Here is a 27,911-nt window from a genome sequence, read left to right on the forward strand (position 1 = left end):
AGCGAATTTCACACAAACAAACTTCACGAGTTAAGAAAGACAAGCGAATAAGCTAGGTGAGAAAAGCAAACGAGCATACACCCTTAAAGTGACTTTCATATTTAAGCTTGCATCAATGATTTTCAACATCACTTCATGAATTTGAAAATTGGAGCAAGAAAATGGAGCGACTTTCATACAAGGTGAACTTCATGAGTTTGAAAATTGGAGCAAACTTCATGTTTGAGGAATGTGGAGTGACTTCATGAGTTAGAGATCTAGAGTGAATTTCATGGGTTGATAATTAGGAGCGAATTTCACACAAACAAACTTCATGAGTTGAGAATTTGAGGCGAACTTCATGTTTAAGGAATTAAGAGCGAGCTTCATGAGTTGTGAATTTGGAGCGAAATTCATGATTAAAGGGGAAAGAGCGAACTTCATTTGCAATGCATTAAAACTAACCAATCATGACTTTAGCGCTCAAGATAAATTTGAAATTAATCAAGAGGTAAGTCAGCTAAGGCAATTTGTTATTTTGTTTTAATTTAGCCAAGTTGGCCTTCATAGGAAAAGACATAATTTTCACCTTGATCGCTATAAGGAGTTAAAATCATTTCATTTTACCATCAAATCAATCAAATTATTCCTTCTTTCTTGAGCAAATTTTATCAGCAGGCAGCATAGCGAATTTCACCATCAGCAGTTAGCAAATTTCAAGTGCAGATTAGCGAAGTGCATTAGGAAGGTCGAATTCAATCATTAGCAAGGCGAATTTACCCAAAGAAGCGGCAATTTCACCCTTTCAAGGGTGAATTTTAACAGATTAGATTGGAGGGCGAATTTCATCCTTCAGCAGCAAAGAAATAAAGAGACAGCGAACCCTTGAGCACTAGCAGTCTTATCATTGATTAGATTTTGAAGTTAAAGTGCAGAAATCAGAAGTAAGTGCATCATTAGGACTGATATAAAGTCAGGAGCAGGTCTGATTGTGATTTTGTTAAAGCAAATTAGACCTTCCTAATGCATATAATGAGTAAATCAGTCTTATTTAGCAATTGATTTCATATTTTAGATGCAAGAGTCAGTTCATGCTTGAGTAAATAGGCTTTAGTACATCGATATTTCACCACTACTCTAACTTCCATATCTCTCATAGGTGAAAGATGGCGGCTCCTAAACCAAACAAGACTCTCTCCCGCCAAGCGCTCATCAAGGAAGATTTGAAGGGAAGTGCATTCGAAAGCAAGATCACGTCGCATTGGAACAAAGTAGGAGACACTAATCTCGGGAAGTTTGACACCAAGAAGTTCCGCCACCCATCATACATAAATGAACCTACTGCTACAGCCAAGAAGATGATTGAAAGTGGGATCATAAATGCAGCTGGCTTTCCTCCCACGGTGCAATGCTATGAGCTCATTGTAGAATGCGCTCAACACTGACTCTGCCTCTAGGAGAATTGTGGCGAAGGATGGGATAGTGCTCGCATATCTCTCGGAGACAGCAATCAGCGAAACATTTCGTTTCCTAGAGCCTAAAGACATGATCTACATAAGCATAGAATGAGCTAAATCCGCATATGATGATGAACTAGATGCTTGTGCGAAGATTATTGACAAGTTTTGGTTGAAGAAGAGTAGAGGCGGAAGGAGCAGATGGCCCGATAAGCTACATAGGATAGACTTCAATGATGAATTCAAAGACTTCATCACCTTATGCCATCGATTGGTTGGTGCACCTGAGGCTTCGTATTTTGAAGATTGGATGTTCTACTTCATTGAGATTGTTACTCATGGCAAGAACACAGTCAACTGGGTGAGGCTCATTAGCAACAACATTGATCAACAATTAAGGAGGCTAATGCGCACTAAAACGTTCTATATGAGCTCCTATGCCATATACTCCATTGCAAGAAATTATGAGGATCCAGGACTCATGTACACGGGTGTAGTTGGAAGGAGACCTGGACAGATTAAGGTGTATGATTGTTACCCACAACTTAAGCATCCACCTAAACAACACTACAGGAGAGTGAATGATGCTTTCACTATGCATATCACGAGAACATTTCGTGGTGGATTGCAACAAAGACTCCAAAAGCACAAGCATTGGTAGAGCAACATGGTGCGTGGTTCATCCAGTTCCTGAAGTTCACATATATCAGAGTTCAAGGATCTCCTATTCCTCCCTACATGTTGCCGCGCTACCCAATGAATAGAGTGGTGCTACTTGAGGTGGTGAGACAGTTATTGGCGTATATCAAGGCATATAGGCATAAACATGGAGCCGGTGTCTCTTTTCCTATCATACTTGGAGATTCCATTGAAGTATGCCCATCAACTCATGTAGTAGAAGATGCCGAGAAGGAGTTAGCATTACATTCACTCAAGCCATTCACAACTAGAGATTGCTTCGATCCATATGGTAATGTGAAAGAAGTTTTGGGAAGAAAGCATGGACACCAGTGGCATCTTGAAGATTATTGGATGAACGTTCAAAATGATGTGGAAGTGAAGAAGATGTATTCCAGGTTACCTCTTGATTTCATCCGGAAATGCAAGTTGTTTCATGTTGCCGATCAAGTTCAAGATAGTGGCAAATATCTCCAAGCAGTCTACGCCAAAGAAGATAAAGAGATTAAATTCAAATGGGCAGATATGGAAGTTGATGACTTGAAGGAGTTAATGAAACCAGTTTTGGAATACACTTGCATATGGATAGATATACAACACCAGAAGTTGAAAGAGCAGAATATAACACCAACATTCTACTTAGGAGAAAGAGCAGAAGATGAAGATGAAGCAAGCGCAAGTGGGAGCGCATCTCAACCATCTCATTCAAGAGGATCGAAGAGAAAAGAGGATCGTGGAGAAAAGGAACCCTCAAGGAAGAAGCATAAATCAAGTATGAGTCATCCTTCCTCTAGACAAGAAGAACAAAGGAAAGAAAAAGAGTTGAGTCAAGGAGCTAATGAATCAACGGAATCTACAGTCCACAATGATAAAGGCAAAGATAAAACATCTCAAGAGCATGAAGATCCCACCCATCTCATTCAAGAGATCGAAGGAGGCGAAGAAGAAGAGAATGATGAAACTACCTCACCACCTAGAGATGAACAAATGCATGAAGAAGCACAAATTCAAGAAGGAAGATCTTCTATTCCGAAATGGCTGAAAGAAAGTCTGGCTCAAGAAGTGATAGTAGTCGAGGAAGAGCAAACATATGATATAGCGAGTCTTCTAAGCCAAACTCAAGAAGTCACCGAGAAAAGGAAAGCAACGAAGATGTCGAAGGTGATTAGAGATGATTCGGGATCAAGGAAGTTGCAAATAGCTGCTCCAAGCGTTGAGAAGTATGAAGGTGAGATCACAGCTGATGAGTATGATATGGAGACTATTGATTTAGGTCCACTCACCTCCGAGAAAGCTATAGGTGATGCAACCGATTCATTGAAGGCAGTCAATGACATGTTGAGAGTTGAAATAGAGAAGAATAGAAGATTAGAAAAGGAGATAAGTGCTTGGAGGAACTATGTCCAACAATTTCAGCAGCCTTTGAGACATCAGAGTACAACAGCTACACCGCCTCGTTTGGTCCCTCCAGAATCAGTTGATCATATGGAGAAGATGAGGAACTCCGCACAGTTGATGGATACATGGATAGAGGATTCATATACTAGAGTTAGCAAATTCATGAAGGACATAATGCAGACACTCGATACAGTCATAAAAGTCCTTGGGAGAACTCATGTCCTCATAGAAGCCTCTGAAGCATTTGCTCATGCTAGAGATGTCATCATTCGAATACTTCAAGTAATAAGGAAAACACTGAGGGAAGTCCTATCAAGAGAGAAGATAAGAAGAGAAGGAACTACACCTAGCCTTCTACGATGGAGTAGCCTGCTTCGCATAAAGATCATTTTTTAGGAGATTGGAAATGGATGTAGTCAAGTTCAAGATGATATGCACCGAATCCATGATAAGATAGTGGAAGTAGCACAAATTGTTTTGGAAGAAAAGATTGATCCTGGAACAATTGTAGAAGCTAAGGAGTTGGACGAAAGAATAAGAGCTATCTTCCATGGGGCTGATGGAATGATGACCAAGGAACGATTGAATGATATGCTTGAGTTCGTGGTTTTAGCCAGCAAAACTCAAGAACTTGAACCTAAATGGGAGGATGCCATCATCAAAGCTTTCGACGAGGTCATGCACATGGAAGAGCAACTGAAGTCTCTACCTGAGATCCCGATGACAAAGATAGATGATTTGGTGACCATATTCATCGAATATGCTAGAAAGGAACGTGAGAAAGGGAACCAGATTCTAGAAGACAGTTTGTTATGATCCCACTTGGCATCTCATTTTCCTATTGGAGGATGCTTCCTCGGTTTTTGTGTCGACACATGCTTTTCTCTCATCGGTTGATTTTGTGATGATGTTTATCTAGATAGGGTTTCATTTGTATCAAACCCTAATTAGGGTTTAGGTGGCTAAATCTTGGCCCTTGATCTCCATTTGATCTTGGCCCTTCATTGTATTTGGGAGTCCTATATAAACTCCACTCATTTCATTTGTAAAGGTTAATAGAATAATAATAGAATAAGAAGAGAGAATAGAAGAGAGAGTAATAATAGTGCTAGAATAGTGGATAGAGTAGAAGTCAAGAGTGATAAGAGAAGGACTTGAAGAATTGTTGTTGTTTGGCTATGGGATTAATAAAACATTGAAGTTATGGTGTTTCTATTCAATCTTCGAAGTCTATTGCATGGTTCTTTATCTTCTCGAGTCAATCTTTGATATTAGTTTAAGCATCTATATTAAATGATGGAATGTTTCACTTGATGTATTGTGAAACTCATTACCCATACCACTAGCTTCTTGCTGATTGTAAGTGAGCCCTTGTTTGGTCAACTGGAACCTTTGAAATTGCTTAAGTTAAATTGTTGCTCAATCATTGATATGCATTCAAGTAATGGTATTTATGCTTGGCAATGATTTGAAAACCTCCAAATATCCTTAGAAGATTGCACCAGTTCTAGTGAAGTTGTTTGTGTATGGTGATGCTATAACTAGTAGAGTTTCACTTGTGTCATTCTTCATCCATTCATTCTTTGGATAATTTAGAACCTCTCTAAACCCTTATCTTTGCCATTTTTTGGACAATCATTTAGTAGTATTAGGAAAGAGCCTCATTGCATATCATCTCCGAAGTACTTCATGAAATCTTTTGTAACCAAAAATGCCCCTTGATGAAACAACAATCACAACAACCAACAAAGCTTATCCACACATAGTGACCCTACATTCATGAACCTTGGAATCTTCTCAAGTGATCCTTAAGCTAATCTTCAGCATTTGAGAGATTTTATTCAAGAGAGGATAAGATACTTTTGGGTATTTTATTTTGTGTTTGCATGTGCCTAAAACTCACATCAACACTATGAAGCTCAGTGGCTATTACGGAGCATCAAATGCGTTGAAGGGCATTTGCGGCACGTCTTAAACCACATTTGTCTTTTGCACCAGATAGGGTTGAGGCACATTCCTCTGAATGTTCAATGTACTTTGCGGAATACTCCTCATCATTGGAGCATCATTTAAGCTCCCTAACAAGGTATCCCTGATCTCAGGAATCCTCATCAACTCAAACAAAGGTAAGGTCACCTTTATCTTCTTGAACTCTTCTAACACATAAGAGCTTAATCTTTTTAGTTCCTCCCTAGGAGGATTATCTTGCTGTCTCTACTCTGCTTGCTGAGCAGATGATTGTCCTCTTTCGCCCTACGAGGTAGTCTATTGTTGGTACTCCGGTGAACCCCTTGGAAAAATTGGAGCATTACTCATGTTGGGATTCAGAGGAGTTTAGAAATTATTCAGAGGAATGAATGTAGTCAATGGATCATGATTCCGATAATTTCTCTAGTATGCCTTTTGATTAGCATTTCCAGATGATTGTTGAAATGCCTGAACCTCACTCGTGTTTCACTAGAACACTATTGTAGAGCAAAGGAAAAACATATCCATCCTTTACTAGAGGCTCATTAGGTGAAATAGATTGATGTTCTGGTGCCTCCACAGGGCCATTTGCTGATGCAGGCGGGAATCTTCGATTTCACTGTGGTGGCATGCAATCTTGAAATTCAGGGGGAAATCTGAAATCCTCTATGATTAAAGCTTGATTATATCTTTGTGTCGGGACTATCTCATATCCCGATGTCGGAGGATTCTCAAGAATTCTAGAATTCTTCATTTCTTTTATGAATATTTCAATAACTACTTGGAATTCATGGCATCGTAGCTCAGAGTGCTGATTTGTATTGTGAAGTCTGCACCAAATTGACAAGGGGGCTTTCCCTTCCACCATAACATTGTTGTAGAGCAGAGGAAAAACATATCCATCCTTTACTAGAGGCTCATTAGGTGAAATACACTGATGTTATGGTGCCTCCACAGGGCCATTTGTTGATGCAGGTGGGAATCTCTGATTTCCTTGTGGTGGCATGTAATCTTGAAATTCAGGTGGAAACCTAAAATCCTCTATGATTAAAGCTTGATCATATCTTTGTGTCGGGACTATCTCATATCTCGATGTCGGAGGATTCTCAAGAATTTTACAATTCTTCATTTCTTACCTGAAGATATCAACAGCTACTTGGAATTCATGGCATTGTAGCTCAGAGTGCTGATTTGTATTGTGAAGTCTGCACCAACTTGACAAGGCGGCTTCCGCAAGGAAAACTTTGTCTGCAGACTTGTTCTCGGAGGGTGGCGGATTATCCAGCAGTGAAGGCACACCCCCATTGTTTGGTGCTATGTTCCACGTTCTCTTGTGGAAATCTTGATTATTATTATTATTTTGAAAACCATGGCTGTTATTTTGATGTCCAAAATTATATCCTTGATGGTTTTCCTGGTGATTAGGAGGATTATTCAGATATCCCCTATTGGCACCTTGATGCGCCTGATAATTCCTTTGCATATTCCCTATTTGACTGTTCTAATTTTTGAGGGAAGTCACCTTAGTAGACAGCTTTTTCACTTGCTTAATCAGCTCCTTCATCTCATCTTTTTCTTCCTGAGTTCTGGATGAGGATGCTGTGTTCCACAGATAAACTGGTTGTGACTGCAGAACTTGTGACATCGGAGCTCCTAGATGAGGCACTAACTGATTTGTAGGACCAGGAACTAGATTGATAGCAGGGGCATAATTTGTGGCGCTAGCTTGTGCATAATAAGGTAGTGTCCCTGCGATAGTTGCTGGTGATCGGAGACCGATCTTAACGGCTTCATTGTAGGCTGCCTTAAATCATTTGGATTGGCCCTACTGAACGAACATGGAGGTAAAACAATCCAAATTTGCATAATAGATTTGTCTACCCGCTTCATCATTTATATTATACGACGTACGCAACCTAGAGTAAGCCCTTTGAAATCTATTGTTAAAGGCACCAATTGACTCACGTTCTTGCCTCTTTACTTCAATGAACTGCCGATATATCTCTGCTGGCGAAATAGGCAACCTGAACTTTGCTAAGAATGTATCTTTCATCTGTTGCCATGTTGTAATTGAATCGACAAATTGATGTACCAGTAGAATGCCTCTTTGCCTAATGAATATGGAAATAATCTGCAGGTGACATCCTGATGTTGGATATCTCTATTTTGGAGAGAATCCTCAAATACTTTGATATGCTTCTTTGCGGTGCGATTAATATCATTAACATAGAATTTGGAACATAAACGTTCTGGGTTCTTAGGCATATCATGGTAAGCAGTGAAGGCTCCGAGAGGAGAAGCACTTGCTGGATGCTAAGCCATTGCTTGAACTTGTTGTTGCTGGACAATTGCTGGTGTTGGTATTTGAACAGGTCCTTGCTGATTACTTGCACGAGCTATTCCTTGCACAGGTCGCTGAGGTGGCGGAGTTTGAAACAAACGAGTAAGATCTTCCACACTTGGTGAATCTTGACTTGTTGAAGCTTCTTTCTTCCCACATCTTGACTTGGGAACAAACTTTAACTCTTGCAATTCCTTTGCTCCCGGATCATAATCCTTTGATGTCTCTTTGGTGAGAAAGAGTTAATACGATCCAGTGTGTATCTTCAAACTCAACTTCTTAAACTTACTGAGGACGAGGAGAAAGTGGAGCAAGTGGAAATCTCTGATTAAGGAGCTCTCTTTCAATTGCTACTCCAATCTCTATGGATTTCTCTTGTTCTTCCCGCAACACGTTGCAAGCTCCGTATACTGAGGTACACTTGTGCTTAATTTCCAGGCAAGATCAGCTAGTCATGAGATAATGTCTTCTTGATGATCGTTGAATCCCAAACCAGGTTGCAAGATAGGAGGTGAACCTCTAGCTGGCAACACCATCTTGGTTCATTTGTATACTTTTCCATGAAAAACTGGTTTCTTCTTTAGTCAAAGTTCTTCAATGTGGCCCTCCTAGTGCCAATTTTGTTGACGTGCGTTTTATGACTATGCCTAACACAATAAAGTTGCCCAACGGTCACTTTACTCTCTCTTGATCAAAGTTTAATTGTATTCTAAGATTGCGATAAGTTTAGACAATTGACTCCAAGGTTCTGATTTGCAATGGACGTGACTCAGTTGGCTTGATGTGATATGCCGGTAATCCAAGGGGACTTGCACATACTTAAAGAAAATTTTGCAATTTGTAACTTTCAAGGAATTTGATTACGAATGATTTGTCAATGAGAAGCTCTTTTATAGGATTTTTGACTTGAAAATGCTGAAAGTAAAAAGGAAGGGTTTAGGAAAGCTATACTAAAATCTAAGAACAAAGGAGACAATGATTGCTTGAGTGAAATCAACCACACTTTGTTTCACCAACTTTGTGCAACTACGCAAAGGGGGTGCAATCTTCAAAGGCTGTGCAGGAGATTTTCAGAACACCAATGAACACCATCAAAGAGCAATGTACATCCGATGATTGAAGTTAAGTTACCCCATAAAAAAGGCTCAAACTAACCTTGCACTGTTAATAACAATCAGCTATTAACAAAAGTTATGAGAAAATATTTCACTACAAACAATATCATCAGTCCCATTCATCTAAATACTTTAAACAAATTCTACTCTAAGTGAGGAAAGCAAGACCATGCAAGCTACAAAACAAGACAAGTATACACCATCAAAAGAACATTGTATCACAGTTTACTGCTTCAATAGCTTATCACAACAATCTTAGACAATCTCTCCTCCCTTACAAATGAGGGGATCACCCCTTTATATAGGCCTCAAGCCATGATTACATGCAAAAAACTAATTAGGGTTTTTCCCTAAAAGATTCCACACACATGATGCAACAAGGTGGGAATATTCATTAAATGCCCATTATACCTACTAAGAATTATTTCTTGCATGCCCAAAATGGCGTCAACTTGTGCATTAAATGCACCACTTTCCATCATATCTGCCCAATAAATCATAAATGAATATTCCTCCATGCAAAATCGCCCATGATGCCATAAATGCCCTATCATCTCCTAAATGCAATGGCTACATGCAAAAAGATGTTCCATTATCTTATTAATTACGACGACCGCCATGCATTCTGCCACCACTTGGTCAACTATACTTGTCATGAATGCGCCACCATGTCATACAACCAAAAGATTCTCATCCAAAAAGGACGACCATTATCCCACTCATTAATGGCATATGCAATGAACCTGGCGACGACGGCCTCCAATTCTCCTATTGAGACACTTAGCACGTTTTCCATCCTGAATTCCATCAAGGCAATTTCTTCCTCGCTCTTGGAGAAAAGCTTCTCCCAATCCGCCGCCAACTCTTGTGTCTTTTGCATGGTGCTGGAGAACAAAGAAACATTTTCTAAGTGTGCCATGGAAAATGAATCCACAAAGAAAAATTCATGCAATCTGTCCCTAAGGAAGTCCACTGTCAACTCTTGTGCAGTCACCCTTCTAGAAAATAGTGCCTCAACTACCTTAAGGATTTCTCCTTGAACTTTCTTGACTGAGTCCTTCAAAGTAGACTCCCTGCTGAACCTTTCAAAATATTATTTTCCGGCGCAAACGCCATAAAACCATCGTGGGAAATCATAAACATCATTTTCTTGGACAACTTTCCCACCAATTAGTGTCTGCGTGAGAATTTTCATTAGTGCTTTGAGTCGCGGAATAGTTAAGTCTTGGTAATGTGCACGTCCTCCCATGAACTATCCACAATCTCTAGCCTGTCCAGGATTGCATGAACTCTGGAGTAAAGGCAAGCCAAGTTCTCAATGAATCACCCTGCTGAAGTGAAAACACTTTCCACCCACTCCTTAGAGCATTGAGCTATCTTCTTGACTTCTTCAACACCATTAATAGTTTCCTTAGGAAGAGAGGAGGGAAGGATGAAGAATAGGTCTTCCTCTCTCAGTGGATGTTCAAAACTCCGCACATATTCTCACAATACCTGATTTTCACTCTTTAGCCTTGTTGACGTGGCTAAAGTTGGATTACCAACTCCATCCGGCCAACGCAGAATAGAATGTTGCTGAGTATCCTATCCTCTCTTGCGTAAGGAATCCCTAATGCTGTTTTAGTTGATCAAAGGGGACAACCTCAAGGCTCCAAATGTCAGGTCATGACTATGGGATAGCTCAACGGTTTGATGTGTTTTGCTGGAAACACAAGGGGCCTTACGTTTACAACAAGTTGGTCTGCATCTGACGATGTTGTGATTCTCAAATTGGGAAATAAATAACAAAAGAGATAGGGTTTAGGGATCCTAAGTGCAATGATAGGAATGACTAGTGTTGCGGGTAGACAAATTTCCATAAACCGATTCTTGTTACGCCAGAGACACCCTCACAACTCGACAAGAACAGTGCAATCTCCAAGGGGATGAAGGATTTTCAGACTGAAGATACTCATCTAGGCACCCAATTCTAGTGCAACCTAAAACAAACACCTACAGTCGAACTAAGCACTGTTTTGGGTTTAGACTAACCATGCATGGTGACCTACAATCAACAGATCCCCAACGGTATGAACCTGAAATGCATCAAATACCCTCACACTTCGCTATTAAAATCATTGAACTCTAACTAACCAATTGAAGGGAAACCATGCAAACAAAAGAAAACAAAGACAACAAACACCATATTCAATGTTCATATATTTGCTTCAGCTGCCATTACAACAACTTCTTCAGCAGCTCTATTCTATTTCTAATCTGAAAACTACATCTACCTGCTAAGTCCTGGAAATCTAACTATCTTCTAACCTCTAAGAGTCTAAAATCTAACTTATTCTAACCATTTACAATGAGAGGCATCCTTCTTTTTATAGATTTTACAAATTGAACCAAAGGCCAAGATTGATTGCATCCAACAATCCCGATCTGCCTTCTCGAACTTGGCAGCTTTAACCCATGCCTATTTAATCCTCAGTTATCCTCCCAACCACATTCTAGCTACCGACCACTGTTTGGTATCAATTCGGTCAATATGGTAGTTGGGAATAATTGTCATGTGTCCCTTTGTTTTAAAATGTTTTGAATGGGGCCCACAGGCAGTCCTTTAACAATAAAGCAGTTCAATTTACAAACTAATTTTCTGGAATTATTTCCAGCTGTGTATTTTTGAGGTTGCACATTTTGTAGCACTTTGAGTGTTGCAACTGTCTTCAATCTTGCTGGGGTTTCAACTTGTCGTTCGGTGGTGTGTTTCTCTGTGCTTCGTTTCTAGCTTTGTAATGTGCTCTGCATTTTTCTCTCCCCGGCCTCAATCGCGATCCTATCTTCTCGACGTCGTTGATCTGCAAACAATCAATTTACTCTTGGATTAATCACTTTGAAGAATTAAATAAATTTAAATAAATGCCGAAAAACTTTTAGCAACTTTTAAATGTCCTTCGTCGGAGCAAACTTGGCGATGTTGGTAAAAATGTGCGATTTTCAATTGAAATCTGGCTTTAGAGAGAAAACGCAAACATTTGAGTGACTCGGCCTTTTGGGACCAAACGTGAACCCTTCACCTTTATTTCTCACAAAAATAAATAAATCTGCTGAACTTTGTTTATACACCTCTATTCTTTTTAAATTCGGGCCTTTTATATGCTTGGTGTGATTTGTTTTAACTTTTAAGTTTAAATGCCCCCTTCAAAAACTCGGGCATTTGTCCAAAAAGTGCGAGTTTTTTTATTAGACTCACTATTGCTAAGTGCAAATTCGGCTAATTCGCCTGAAATGCGCGAACTTTGATTTCAATTTCTTCTCCTTTCAAAGCCTACCAAAGTGCCGAATTCTTATTTTAAAAGCCAAATAGCTCGAGTGCAACTCGGTATTTTCATTTAAAATGAGCGTTTTTTACTTGGTTTTAAAACTCGTTTATCTGGAATGGGATGAGCAAATTTACTTTGTTGCAAAGTTAAGAAAAATGTCGATTTTCCTTAGACGCCTTCGCTTAAAAGGACATTCGGGATGCTTAGACAAATTGCATGACCTAGGGTTTGATTCAGACCTTTAGGATGAAATCTGCGATTTTCATTTTGACTTGGTTTTAGACGCCCCTTGAGAAATTCGGCCATTTTCCTAAAATGTGCGATTTTTGGTTATTTTAAGTCTTGTTAAGTGGGTGAAAGCACCGAATCTTTGTTTTCTTCTTGCAGAATTGGATAGAGGGCCAAGTTTGCTTTGAACGCCCCTTGGCTAGGTGAAATTTCGGGCTTCTAAGTCACAATGAATCGCGCGACTTTAAACACGGACCTGTGAATTTTGAATGACTTGCAAAACTAAAAGAAACGCAAAGTTTCTTCCATACGCCCCTTTTGCTAGGAAACATTCGAGCTTTTGGACAGAAATGCGTGATTCTAAACTTGCGAAACTTACAGAAACGTCGAGCTTTCTCCTCTTTTGTGTTTACGAAGGGGATTTTCTTGGTGAATGTAGAGTCAATTTTATCCTATAAACCCTCGACATTTGCAAAGTCGAGGCCTCTGCTGCCTTTTGCGAATTTGGCATTCTTAAGTGTTTTTCAAACTCGTGATTTATGACCTTTCTTCAAACTTGGCGATTATGACCTTTGCAAAATTTGGTGTTTGGACGTGTTTTTTGCAAAGAAGGGGCTCTTTCAGCACATACAAGACACGCGAGTTCTTCACGTTTTCCCTTAGAGGCCCGAATTTCATACATACTTGGCCCCTTGAATTCACTTGACCTTTCCTTGGCCTCTTCTCGGGTTTGCAAGGTCTCAACTGGCTTTAGGTTTTGACCCTGAATGCTAAGCACTGGGATCACAATCGGTTTCAGTGGGCCTATTTTTGGATTCCTCTCGTACACAAGCAGATAAAACGGGGGTCCCCTGTCTTAGACGGGGTGTGTCGTGCAGCGCACAACAAGCCTTTTGCACTTCTCTTTCGTCTTCATTTTCTCTTTCATGGCCAGGGGAGATTCTTCAAAATTTTCCACTACCTGTGTTGTGGATGCATGCCCCAAATTAACTTCTCTAATCACGCATTCATCTGGCATGATCTCATTTCTGTCTCTATCTACCATAGGCTCAACCAAGTGCAACGTTCTGGATCCAGATTCATCCCTTGTGATCTTTGAAAATTTCTTGGTTGTCTTTTTCTCAGCTGGTTTATCCATTTTTCTCAAAAGTCTTTCTAACTCTTGTGCTGGATCGATATCTTCTTCCGAATCCCTTCTCATCCTTTCTCTGAGCCATTCAGGAGCAATGGCTGGTTGATCATGAATTTCTGTGTGCCCTTGCTCCTGCGAAACTTCCTCCATGTCTCCAAGAGTTGTCTCAATGAAAATATCTTGGTCTTGCTGTTTTGTGCTAGGAGGAATTTCTTGCCTTCGAATTTCCGACGGAACAGGTCTGTGAGAACTGCTGGCGCTAAGCAAATCTTGTGTTGGAACACTGCCAAGAACATTATCTCGAGGTTGACTTTGTGGAATCTCCTATGTAAACATTTCTACCTCCTGCACAATAAAGCAACTGGCCAGAGACTGTGCCTCTTCCACCCTCGGCCTTTTCTGTTAAGGCTCTTTCGGTTGAACTTTTGGCTGCACTTTTGGCTGGGCATGTTTTGTCTTCCTTGTTCTGGACTTCTTAGGAACATCCATTTCTTTGCTATGTCCAACCCCTTCCTGTTGGATTTCTCCTTCTTCAGCCTGGGCTTGAGATGATTCTTCTGTGGCATCACTACGGGAATCCATATTCCCCATCAATTGGTAACTAAGGTGCACATTTCCTTCCCTCAGCGCCTTGACACGCCGATCCACCCAATGCTTGGTAAATTGTAGAACTGGCAGAGCCAAAACTTCTAAATCATCAACTTCAGGTTCTGACCAATCTGGAAGTTGGATAGGTTATTCTTCAACTTTTCAAATTCTGGTTGCTTCACTTGCTTCACTTCCTGATCTTACTTTACCTGATCTGGTACTTGAATAATTTCACCAGTTCGGATCATGTCAAGGGGCAATCTGGAAAACATTCTTTTCCCAATCTCAAGATCATCCTTGGCATTTGCCCAAAAATCTTCCAAGTGAAATTTATGCCCGAACTTCATTTTGGCAACCATCAAGATTTTGTTATATGGATCAAAGAAGGACCTAGATGTATGGAATGTCAAGTGGTAGAATGCCAATTCCTCCAAGGACTTTTCAGCCACTGCCAATGAAGGACACAATTCAACATATTCACCTAGGACAATAGGGAATTCAATGGACAATTTCCTTTTCTTTTTCTGAATCATGTCATAAGCAGTCAATTGCCTAGTGAGCTCTAGTAACACCATTTTGTCCGTAGGATACCTTGGAAGTTTGTGCGGCTGAATGGAAAATCCTTGGGCCTGGATATAAGTAAATTTCAGAAATTGAATGTACAAGGCTCCAAATTTTTGTATCAACGCTTTGGCCTTTGGCAACACCCTCGTGTGAACTTCGTTCTGCAATAATCTGGTTAAGTACATGGTGAAAGTATCATTCACCAACTTGAAAGAATTAGTGTTGTACAAATGCAACTGGGGATAGCATTCATGGACCTTCAGCTGTCTTGGCCCACATCCCATGGGCCCTTTTCTTGGTAAGTCGTCAAAGCTGCCCATCCTTGCCAGCGAATAAATCACATATGAGCTCATGTAAAAGGATTGGGTACGCTTCTCCTTCAGATTCTTCAACTGTTAATGCACATAATGGCTTATCATTCTTGCCCAATCCAGTATCCCATTGGCATTCATAACTTCGCCAATGAAGAACATCCAGGTTTCAAATGTGAAAGCATGCATACATCCCATTATCCTGCTTAGCATCATTACGAGGTCTGCATAGTTTTGCTTGAAGTCAAAACTGGTGATCCATTTAGGCATCTTGGATATATGCGGTCTTGACTTTTGCATCCAAGTTTTGTTGATCATCTCAGCACATCTTTCCACACCATCTTCATACACAGTTGCTACTGTTTCCTTAAGCCTGTAAGTCATGGAATGATAAGTTGGAATCCCAAAAGTTTCTCCAATAGCTTTGGCTGTCAGGCTAGCCAGCAGCTTGCAACACTCTTCTTTCATCATCATAGTGCTTCGCGCATTCCAAAATCAATTCTGGACATTGAATGGCTGGAGGGAAACTTGTAGTTGAGACAATTCCGCTATTGACAAATTTAACCACAGTAGGTGATGGATTGCGTCTAGCTGTTCCAAAAATCCTGCGCCTGAAAGATCCTAACTGGAAAGTTCCCAAATTGGTGTCGCTGATTTCCTTCCACTTGGAAATTATCTTGGACTCCGGAAGGAATCCCTTCATCTCGTTCTTGATTTGTGCCTGCTTGGAAGTAACCGCACCCTTGGTTGATTCCGCCATTCCTACAAAACAAAGCAAATTAACATTAAAAAAATCTGTGTAAGGAATTAAATAAGATGGTGGAGAAGAAATTCCAGTTGGTAAATTCCTAACTAGGAATAAAATAAAACCTCCACGATCAAGAACTTCTTGAAAAGAAATAAAATTCTTCGAATTTGATTTTTGCCACTTCTCTCCAACTTCAACTTTCTCCAAAATTGCACGTGAGAGATGAATTGAATCCTTCGTTTAAATAGAATTTCTCATCAAACTGCCAAGTTGGCAAGAATTTAATCTTAGCAGTTGCATTAAGAATGCATAATACTTTCCTTAATAACTTGCCATGCAAACAGGTCCCATAGTTATCATCTAGTTCAAAAATGGAAATTTTCATGATTTCTTAAGTTATGCGTCATAAGCATGGAATATTCCTCTTTCCATGTTGCCAACTCGACAACTATGAGAATCTTTCCATTTTGAATTTTCAAAAGAGATTTTGAAGGATTTTTTCTTTCCTTAACGAATTTTGTTGATTTATCCACTTGGAAAGAAGTCGTGACCATCCGGGTTTTTGGAGAGAGAAAACTTCTGGAGAGAATTTTATTTGGGAAGAAGTTTTTGTGCTTTTTGAGTTCATTTTGTTCCAAGGAAGCTTTTTCATCAATTTGTCACATTTGCTATTTTTAGGAATTTTTTCAAATTTGAGTTCCTAAGTCCAAGAGAGAGAAAACTCTTTTCCTTGACCAATATTGCCATTGCCTTGAAATTTCTTCAACTTTTGGGTGAATTTTCTTTTTGAAAAGGATGTTTTGATCTTTTTCCCTAAGGGGATTTCCTTTCTTCTCCTTGGTCGCTAATTCTACCTTGCCTTGGAATTCAACTTTCAATCCATCCTTGAGCGGAATTTTGACTTCATGGAGGAATTTTCCTCCACAACCCATATTTTGCGCCTACTCACCATGCTAGAGCGCCAATCTTGCCTTGTGAAGGATTCTTGCTTAGGGATGGAAATTCCTTGATACCCCCTTTCTAGCGCTTTCCCTCTGATTTGGGCATTGAAACCATATGATGAAGGAAAAATTGGTCAAGGAGGAAAATTTCTTTTGACCCTCAATTTGGCGTCCAACTGCCTGACCTGGGAGCTGAATCCATATAGTGTGGGAAAAAGTGATGTGGAGGAAAAGTCCTCCACCACCTAGTTCTAGTGCTCCCCTTGATGCTTGGGCGCTAAAAGGACATGGAGGAAAATTCCTCCATGACCCCAATCTAGCGCCCACCTACTTTTGAAAGGCATTCATTGCCAAGGTAAGGATTCTCTTTGAATTTGCCAGACTTAGCCAATTTTGCCCTTTTTCAGACTTGGGATGCCACATTTGGAATTGAAGTGTTTTTCGTGCCTTAGGAGGATTTTCAATGCCTTTCCACTTCTGGAATGAATTCAGATAGCCATTTTCGATCAACTGCCTGCTTTTTCGACTTTCCAGATTTAGACAATTATTTAGGAATGTTCAGCCTTCAGTGTCAAGACCCCTGCCAGTGAAGAACCTACCAAAAATAGACTTACTAAAAATAGTAAGTACTTCAAAGCGTCAAAATTAGGGCAAACCGGGGCAAGATGACACTAAAAATAGAAACTGCTAAAAATAGTAAGTTTGATTTTTTTGCAAAATGTAGACAATCCAAGAGGCAATGAAATTCCCTAAAAAATAGGAACTTTCTAAAAATAGAAATTTGTTTAAAATTTGCTCAAATTTCACTGGTAGCTTCCTTGAAGGGTCTTGATTCCCATGCAATGTTCAGTTTTTCCAAAACCCTAAGGAAAAGACCCCAAACCTAAGTCTGAAGGGAAAAACCCTAAAATAGACCAAACGAGTTCCAGACTTAAGCCAAATTCACTCAAACGACTTGCAGACTTGATCAAATTCACTCCAAAACACTTGCAAACTGAGGGGACCAAAGAGACCGCTGTGAAAAGACCCAATGAACCAAAACCAAAAGACCAAGAGGAACTAAAAAGTAGGGGGTCCCCATTTGGAATGGGGTAATGTGTGATTAGGTCACAACATGTAATCTACATACAAATGTAATAATAGAAGTTGCAGTTTAAGTGAATTAAATTATACAAATAGATAAATCACACTGTATAATACGTCTAAGGTTCAATTGCTTTATCTCATGAAGATTAATTCATATAGATATAAAATAATCATTGATGAATGTTGCACACTAATAATGAAAACTACAATTTTAGATGACCTAAAATTTCAAGTATGTATAGCTAATAATGAAGGTGGTTAGCATGGCAAGCATGTTAGTGAGAATATTATTAAATCTCTTTACAAAAGTTACAGCAACATTTTAGCCATTGTTCTTGTTTTGAAGTTAATGTCATGATATTTTCTTGAAATCATTAAATTATATTAAAAAAATGGAGTCTCCACGTACCCGTCTCCTGTTTTCATAAATAGGTGTACTAGTACCAGTACTAGTCTCCCGTACTAGTACCAGTACCAGTCTCTTGGCAACCTAGTTGCTCACTGATTTGAAATCATCAATTATAATGTACAAACAAGCATTCATGGACACATTAGAAGGTCAAGAGTAATTCTCAGGGTAGATGGTACATGCATCTCATATTACATGTTCATCATCCCCTTTAGCATTCAACATAACGATGCTATAGGTCTAATCAGAAGACCACTATCACTGGTTGCTGCCTTTTGCATTTAGGATCTCTGCTACTACAAGGTGTGGGGAAATAGGGAATTACGCTAGTGCTTTATTTCCCAGCCAAAGGCTATTGTACCATTCCCCATGCTAACCATATAAAAGTTAGTGTCCTCCGCTCATGGATAGATTCAACCAAGCAAGTCATCAAAGAGAAAAATCCTCAAGAACATGCCACAAATGTGGTCGCATAAAAATGAAACACATGGCATTCAAGAACTCATGAGATTTTAGTAACTTATTTAGAAATCTAGGCAATCTTGTGTTTGAGGGTAAGATTAATGCAGATAAAATAAATAACTTGTTAGATCAATTAGAATAGTAGTTCTCCATGAATGGCTTTTCTGACAAGAGAAGATCAAGATTGCACTTCTGAAAGTCTCTTCACTTGTCAAGAACTTGTGGCAAGTCCACTTGCTTTGGGAAGAAGACCAGGTTGGAGGAAAATATGAGCCTACTTGGGAACATTTCTTGGAAGTCTTCAAGCATGAATACTATCTTGAAGATGTCTATGACGATTGCTACATGTAGTAGTCACAACTACAACAAGGACATGATTGGAGTAGCTAAGCCTTAGCATCAAACCTTATGATCCTCAGACTATCTATCGAGTTGTTTCACAATGGCCAAACTAGAAGAAATTTTTGTTTAGTCAGTTTATATGAGTTCTTAAATAGGTGGTTACATTGACTTAATCATTAGGAGGGCTTTTGGTGCTTGAGTCCCCCCATATTTTGAGTAAATCTAGGCTTTGTTGTGTTTGAAGGCAAGATTAATGCAGATGCAATGCCCCACGTGCTTTGGGAGAAGATTAGGTAGGAGGAAAATACGAACCTGGAAAATTTCTTGGAAGTCTTCAAGGATGCATACTATCTTGAAGATGATCTCTACATGTAGTAGTCACAACTGTAGCAAGGACATGACTTGATAGTCCAAGCCTTAATTGATGCTTTCCATGTATTCTATGTAGGATTCAGCCCATTTAAGTGAGAGTAGTTTTGAGTCCTCAACTATTGCAGTAGCCTACAACCATCTACATAGTCTAGACTGAAATTGGCTAAAGTCAAGATGATGGGAGAAGCCTATTGCTATGTTGCAACCATTGAAGATGAGTTGAAGTCAAAGGATAAGTGGGAAATAACCTCCCTGCCAGAGAAAATGCCACCTTTGGACAAAATTGACCAAGATAGGTTAATTGTGTGAGAAACATAAATCCAACAATCACTCCAACATGAGTACCATACACAAAAGACTTTGCTTACATAGACAGAAACAAAGGATGATGGAATCAAGACCTCAAATTGAGTTATTGACAAGGACCTGAACATTCTTGTCAACAATGCATGAGCAACCCCCGTGGTGCTAGATGTTAAAACAAAGTGACTGCAAGTTATTCTATTCTCAAATGTTTTGATTGATGGCAATATAATGGAGAACCTCATTTTTGTAGCAACCATTAAGCAATTGAATCTTCCAACCATGCCACATTTGTAGCCTTGCAAATTGGGATGGCTTAGCTTTTGCGACACCCAAGGTATATGCATTACTCTCAAATGTTACTTTTCATATGCTCTTCATCCTTTTAAGGAGTGATTTTGTGATGTGGTGCAAATGCAGGTTTGTAGTGTACTCCTTTGACATCTATACATGCATAGTCACAAGTGTATGTACGACATCAATTCTCGTAGCTTAGGTGCATCAATGGGTAGTTAGAGATATTGGATTCCTGAAGTGATCCCATGCTCAACACATGCTGCACCAACTCCAAAAAAGAAAGAACTAAATAAAATATATTAATGTCCATTGATGACCAAAACCAAGTCAATGGGGCTAAAGAGAACAATAGTATGCAATAGAAATTTCTAGGAAGAGAAACCTAGAAAGGTCCCACCAAGGGGAAGAACAAAAGTAAAAAATACAAAACAGTAGGGGACCGGCAAAACAAATTGTTCGGAAATAGGTACAAATAGCTAAGAAAGGGGGCAAGAACCCAAAGAGCAAAGAGTAACCCAAAATAAAAATTGAAGATCATCAAGTATCATTGTTTGGGCTAGAAATGGTGAATTTGGTAGTGCCCTTGTTGATCATTGTGAAGGGACCAATAGAAGATTTGATAATGCTCATTGGGAATCCCGTGGATCAAGAGGGGTACTCGCATAGGATCACATTTAACTTCCAAGGCCGAAGTAACCCTTGTGGTAGTAAAAAAGCTCATAATATGTATCTGCTTTTGTGATTGGGGAGGTGGTCAAAGAGGAGTAGATCTACTTTACTGAGAAGAACTTGTGTTGTCAAGAAGAAACATGACCATGATGCTAAGGGGGAAACATGTTGAGGTAGAAGCTGCAGGAGATGTCATTTAATAGGTTTGTGCACGTCTATAAGAGAAGTACTAGTATCCAAAGTCCATTTAAGAATGTTGTCTTTTGGAGTGCTAAAAGGAGATGATCAAGTTGGGGGCTCTAGAATCTTGAGAAAACAAATGTAAGGATTTGTGTTGAAGGGTGATGGTCTTTTGAAGATAAAGAACCAAACATAGATGTTTTGAATATCTAAATAAAGTAGAGAGATTGTAGCTTGATTCCTTACAGAGGCAATAGTTTCTCCCTTGGATCTCATAATAAATGGGGCTTTTGAAGATGTAATGCCCTTTAGTCTCAACCTCTTGGAGGGAGCAAAGATGATAGATCTGATTAGGGTGAGGAATATGATGACCTGTCTTGAGTTGTACTTGATGGGAACACACTCTCATTTGGCAAAGTGGAAACCTTCAGGCATGTGAACCATCTCTGACCTATAAGGAATGCTCTATGTAAAAATCCTTCTTTGGCTTAAGTGGCGCAAGAGGGGAGGTCCAAGTGACTTGGATGTATTGCTTGTAGATGTCTCCTCTAGCAGCTCAAGTGATGGTTTCCTTCAAAGGAAAGGAGCAGAGGAGTGTCCAAGGAATACATGAAATGAGTTAGTTTGTCAATAAAGTTGCCAACAAAAAGGAGTGAGCTAGTCTCAGAGTATTGTGCCATATAGTTATGCATATGCAAATTTTTCACATTTTATTGCCAACTAGCACATGACTTGTAGCAACAAAGGTAGATCAGTCTAGAAATCATGTTTTTATAGAACTGTTCTATGCTCATGTAAAGAGTCATTCAAGTGGGTTAGCTCCACAATAAGCCAAATGGTCATTGAGCAACAATTAGAAGTCATGGTTTTGCACCCACTTTCCTAGAATTGATGCAATCAAGACCTTGATTTACAAGGAGGGGTGATTAGTCTAGGATGATCTACCAACACTGGTTCCTCTGGTAACACCAAGAGCATTCTCATAGCTTGTTGTTCTGCAACATTTCCATGGTTTGTGGTACATTAGAACACCTTCTAGATGCTCATGGTAATACTAGGATCATCCGTCATCTTTTGCCAATGCTGCACACTTGAATAGTGGTGTAGAGCATTGTTGGTTAATGGATTTATCCTTTGAAAAACAATTCTGAAAATGACTCACTATGCCCAAAAGAAAGACAAACCGAAAACTAATAGCTGGAGAAATTGCTATTTAAATTAGCAATTTTCCTCTAAATTTTGAAGGTACAACTCCCTTGTAAAATGTAATTTGATTTTTCTTATATTGGATTTGCTTTTTACCGGAAAGCAAGAAAGGCAGAGCTTTTTAACCAGAAATCTTAAAAGGAAAAGGGGAAAGGTTTTTAGCAAATACATAATCGAATAGAATACAAAGATTCCACCCTATTTAAAATTTATAGAACCAAAACATTACCATTCCATTCATTCAAAGCTAAATTTCACTGTAATGTGCACATGCAAATTCCAGCTTTTATCGAGTAGATTACAAGAATGGAAATCCAGACGCAAAATGTCTCAACATAAGAAGAATAATATAGTTCACCAACCATAACTCAAAGTTTATAATTCATGAAATTGTGTTCAGCTTTTTGGTTAAGTAACCCATCAAAACTGTTAAGGAGTCTTTTTAAGAAAAACCAAAAGAAATCACCGCCCCCCTCTCTGCATACTATCTGACATAAATAGAACACAGTTCATAACCGTCTCTTTAAAATAACGATCTTTGAAAACGATCATTCCAAGAAAAGAACTAAAAAGTTACCCAAAATAAAAACAAAAATGACTCCTAAAGCCCGACCTATGTCACCTAATTATAAGCCTAAAGGATGAGACTTATTAGTTAATGGGAGGTGCAAGGTTCCTTCCTGCTAAGATTGCCAACTGGAGCTAGGCGTCATGCATTTTTGCCTTTGCCTCCTCTCCCTCTAACACAAAGATAATCCTCATGTATTCTACATAGCTCTTTTTGCATTTCCAAGCTAGGGAAGTCAATCTAGAAAGGATGTCTTCTTGTGGGTTTTTGACCAATATCAGGTTGGGTTGAAGTACGGGAGCAATGCCTTCTCCTAGAAGAACCATTCGGTACCACGTCGAATTGGCTAAGCACTGGTTTAATTTGCTTCAGGTGTCGAAACTTTAGCTGCAACAATTTCCCTCTATAGAAGCTGATTGTGAACTTTGGCTCATCTTTCTTCTCACTCCAAAAAGGAAGTTATTCTTTTGTATTCAGCGTAATTAGCTTTTTCCTTCCACCCAACCCTGTTCAATTGAGCAACGATGTCTTCCTGTTCTCTTTGGATCCAATTCAAATCAAGTTGGGCTTTGGGGAGTTGATCTTCATGAGGGAGTACCATACTGTTTTAAGGCAAGGGAATAACCCATATCGAATGTTGGCTTGAGAGATTCTGAAATGGAAATAATTGAAATTATAGAATCTCCCCTTCCCCAATAAATACGCCAGCCTGCCAACTTACTATTTTTCTGGCTAATCCCTAAAGAAAGAATGAATTCAGAAATTTGCCACCTTTCACTTATGTACAGGACCATCAGCTCATTAAATTTTGGCTGTGAAAAATAATATCACCCTCCTTCAAAAATCACGTCAACAGCTTTGCATGCTTTAGCCACCTAATCTGTCATTAAGAAGATATACCTCCCATATCCTCGAGCATATTACTTCTCGGAAAACGGAAAATTTTATGTAGTTGGGTGGCTGCAAAAGCTCTTGATCATTTTGCACAAGAATCAAAGAATCACCAAGCTAGATGATGTCAACTTAGGTGGAAAAAACCATTTAATGTGGTCGGATGATGGCAAATTTCAAAATTGTGCAAAGAAACAAGATAGTCGGCCAATCAGGGACTTTTAGTAACTTAGAACTAGTGCCATGGTTCGGAAAAACTCCGACTATTTGACTTTATAAATTTCAACACTATTTAACCACTGACGATGCCGGTTTATCTTAGATGCTCGGGAAGTCGGTGGTTTTCAGAACTCTAGAAACATGATGGCTGGGCTCGAAAACATGCGACTTAGCCGATAAATGCGAAAGCTGACAAAGGGGGAAATCGAGAGTCAGCCAATTGATAAGGGCAAAATGAAAGTTTGAAATTAGGAGTAACAAGCACATTGCACAAGATTGGACTTTATGGTAACCATATTTCTACCAAACTTACATACCTCTTAGCCAAACGGCAAAGCTTATCTCACAAACACATCAGTGTTGTTCCAAGTGTTACACTTTAGACATTGAACAATGTAGGCACTGCGGTAATCTAGGTGGCACATTGCACACTTTCTAGACACATCACCTAATTGTTGGGAGATGAGTGAACACACAAGGAAATGGTTCTAACTTCCATAACGACTCAGCTTTATTGGCATAATTTTTATATATACATATTTGTACCTTTAGTAGGAGATAACAGTTAGATTAGAAGACAGTAGTCTTACATCTTTCTCGAGAGTATGCCATATATAGGATCTCTCTCTCTCTCTCTCTCTCTCTCTAAGCTTCCACACACATACATATATAACTCATTTAGATCCTCATCTAAAGAGTTCTTCACTGGGTTTTACCTTGGGCCTTGGATCAAAATGCTTAGACCAAGTTGTAGAAAACATTTCGGTTAAAACTTAAAAATCACTTTTACAAATCAACCATATCATTATAACAACGCCTATACATAAGTACATCAAGTCCAAATTCTTTATCTCAAACATATTCATGTCTGCAACACAAATATATTTGTAAATCTCTCTCTCTCTCCCTCTCTCTCTCTCTCTCTCTCTCTCTCTCTCTTTATTTTTAGTACAGAGACATACATTTTGATATATACATATAAGCATTCATATTCATGTATTTTCATATCACTGGTCAAACTATTCATGCAGATGAAAATGCAAAACATCACTTATGCAAGCTTGATTTTCATATGATATTCAGACTATATGCATTCTGAATTCTTGCCTACACTTATTCAGCAAGATATCAGGACTGTTATGCTGGAACTATAGTGGCTGTATACATGCACACCATCCTTATGACCTTTGATACCCTGGGCATACTTTTTGGTAGTAATCTGTCCTTAATGAATATCACGTTTTTCAATGTACTTGGTACATATTGCAAATGAAACTCTGAATAGGTCTTTCTAGCACACAAGATGACTCTAATAATCCTTGTATCTTTTGGTTAAAGGGGTATATGAACAACTTCAATTTATCTCTTCAAGTGCTTTATCAACCTCATGGGATTCTCTACCTGGGGCAACTTGTCTTTTGTCTTTAGTAGGCTGAGGTGGGTACTCTCTTATTTTGACCTCTTTACATTTGTTGTTTTGTCTTTTTGAAGCCCGTTCATGACTTTGGCCTTAGTGCGAGTTATTAGTCTTTATCGACTTGATTGATGAGTTCAAAATACATGATATGCGAGGTTTTAGGGGAGTTATCTTATACCTGTTAATGTCGAAAAAGAGACTATAAAATGAAGATTTCCAACCAATTCTTGAGGACTTGGTTGATGAATTTAAGGAATTTTGAAACCTTAATATGTTTCACCAACTTTAAAACGAAATAGTCTCAGAGACAATTGTAAACTGGGAACCTACTTAAAAGATTGCAGCAGCCTTAACATGGCAGGAAAAGGATCAATCGACCTCTAGTCTAAATCTCTGAGGCACTTCTGCAAACTTAAAGTAATCTTTAAAGATAAATGTACCTGGAAATGTGAAGTTTGTCCTCAAACTTAGGAATCCTTTGGATTTACAACTCAAGATTTAATTTTTTCTGAGCACTCAAGCGTTTTTTAATGACCCAAAGAGCTTCAAATTTTTGAAGAGAATGTGCAGGAATAACCTATTTCACTTTTTACTTACAACATTTGTTTATGATATTTTCAATTAGTTGTGGATTTTGAGTGTTTGAGCTCTAAAAGTAACAAATAAAAAAGTGGGAATGTTACCTGTAGTGTAGTGGCATTAAGCAAACATTTTGTCTTTAGTTGAAGCAAAATGAATGAGGGGCAAGAATTTTTTTAAGGGTTAAATTCATGTTTGAAACGTTTTATTGCTATAAGTTCGTTCAAATAATATTGCCATTTTTTACATGTGCCAATGTTAATGGCAGTATAATGGTTCTAGCATCATTTTATGTTCCTGTCTGAAAAGTTTGTTGCCTCCATTTCAGCTCATTCTGGCATAGTCAACTACTGCTCATCTGTTTCTTTGGGTTAGCTCCATTGTAAGAATAAATGAGGCTGTGACTATAATCTAATTGATGATACTCTGGTGACACTACTTTTACAATGTTAAGGACTGTGTACATGGTGTAATCATATAAGAAAAAGTGATGTTGCTTCATCTTTCCTTGCAATAAAATTCTATGAATATGATACTTTTCTTTATCTTTCCTTTCTATGAAGATTCTAAAATATTTCAGAACAAGCAGGTATAGTTTTAGAGATGTCATTATTGACATTTTTATTTCATAAGACATGCACTGAAATTTGTTTTTATTTAATATTTTCATTACAGGTGAATGGAAATCATGAAACTATGAATGTAGATGGAGATTTTCGTTATGTTGATCATGGTGCATTTGATGAGGCTGAAGACTTTATGGAATATTGCAATATGCATGGTGATGATTGGGAAGCTGCTTTTATTGAATGGATTAAAGTATGTGAGGAGTGGAAGGCTAGAAGAAAAGTGACTTCTAATGGTTGGACTAATTGGAATTTGCTGAAAGTAATGATAAAATTCTATCTCTTTTCCTTGTTTATGCATTGGGAATGTAAAGTTCCGTGCCAAGTATATGCCAATTTTTTGCACTTCTTTTTCAACATTTACTGGATAGGTAAAGAGTTATATATTGCTGGTTTGATCTGATATTAGTTTGAGTTTGATAGATTGATATTTTTGAAATATTTTGAAACCAGATTGCACATATAACTATTAATGAGTCAAGGCATTAACCCAACCGACTCTCTTATTGATTTTAGAAACAACTCAAGACACAATGAACTGATTACAAACAGTGCGCATAGGAATTCTTCTACAATTAATTTCCTGACCTCTTATGAAGGCTGATGTGTAATGTCCCACCTCTCTGGGACACTGAATATTTGAACAGTAGAAGTAGAACACCTGCTTGTTCTTTAATTAAATTAATAATACTATCTGTCTATTGAATGTGATCTTTCAGAGCTAGACAAAAGTTGTATAAGGTGTGTTTTTTTTTGTGTTTGAAGTTTTGAATAGATAAATGCTGCTTACTAATAACAAAGAAGTAAATTGAACACTGATTTGAAATTACATTCAAGCATCAATATTTTTATCAGATTTCTATTGAAGAAGAGTACACAAATCTCCTGATAAGAGTTCTATTACAGAGCAAGTGAAGTCCTTGAAATCACTACCAACATACCAGTAGCTGAGTGGTAAAAAGGTTGAACTCAGGAGGTAGCACACAACCAAGGTGCACACTCAAAAAATAGTTCATTGTGATCAGAAATCTGTCCCTTTTCTCCCCAAACTGCTGTCACAGGGAAGTCTGCAGAAGGCGACAGTGATAGAGTGTATAGACTATGGTTTTCCCTTGAGTTGGGGTTGTTGTGAACTCCACAATCCTCAGTAAATATGGCCTGATGAAGATCTGATTTCATAGATTTTGATGCCCTTTTTAACAGCTGCAACCTATCTAAACTTATTTGCTGTGTTGAGGATGATAGTATGGCAGTGATGGGCTGATTAGAATGCAGTTTGTGATAAATATGATCACCCAAAGTGTTGTAGAGGGGGTTAGGCTGCCAAGCAGCCACCTCACTACAGCCGCTAATGTAAACTCCTTAACTGGTCCAAAAGAATCTTCAAAACTGCTGCTAAGTCTTCACACAAATTGCTCTCATGTGCCAATATAACCCCTGTGCAAAGGTGAACCAAAAAACGTATTACCAAGTCCTCCAAGCCAAGAAGTACAGCCACACACACAAGCAAGGAGGTGGCGTCAGATTTGCAT

General features: G+C 38.8%; 1 protein-coding gene across 5 annotated transcripts in view; it reads left to right on the top strand.

The window, feature by feature from the left end:
• Window positions 1–27,911, top strand: part of LOC131045037 (shewanella-like protein phosphatase 1) — a 174,163-nt gene that overhangs the window by 38,637 nt on the left and 107,615 nt on the right. For all 5 annotated transcript variants that reach the window (XM_057978544.2, XM_057978546.2, XM_057978545.2 and 2 more), the window contains one exon: window positions 26,429–26,641. In XM_057978544.2, the coding sequence (XP_057834527.1) occupies window positions 26,429–26,641 (213 nt within the window). The remainder of the gene's footprint in view (window positions 1–26,428; window positions 26,642–27,911) is intronic.

Source organism: Cryptomeria japonica, chromosome 7, assembly GCF_030272615.1.
Source record: "Cryptomeria japonica chromosome 7, Sugi_1.0, whole genome shotgun sequence".
Classification (NCBI taxonomy): domain Eukaryota; kingdom Viridiplantae; phylum Streptophyta; class Pinopsida; order Cupressales; family Cupressaceae; genus Cryptomeria; species Cryptomeria japonica.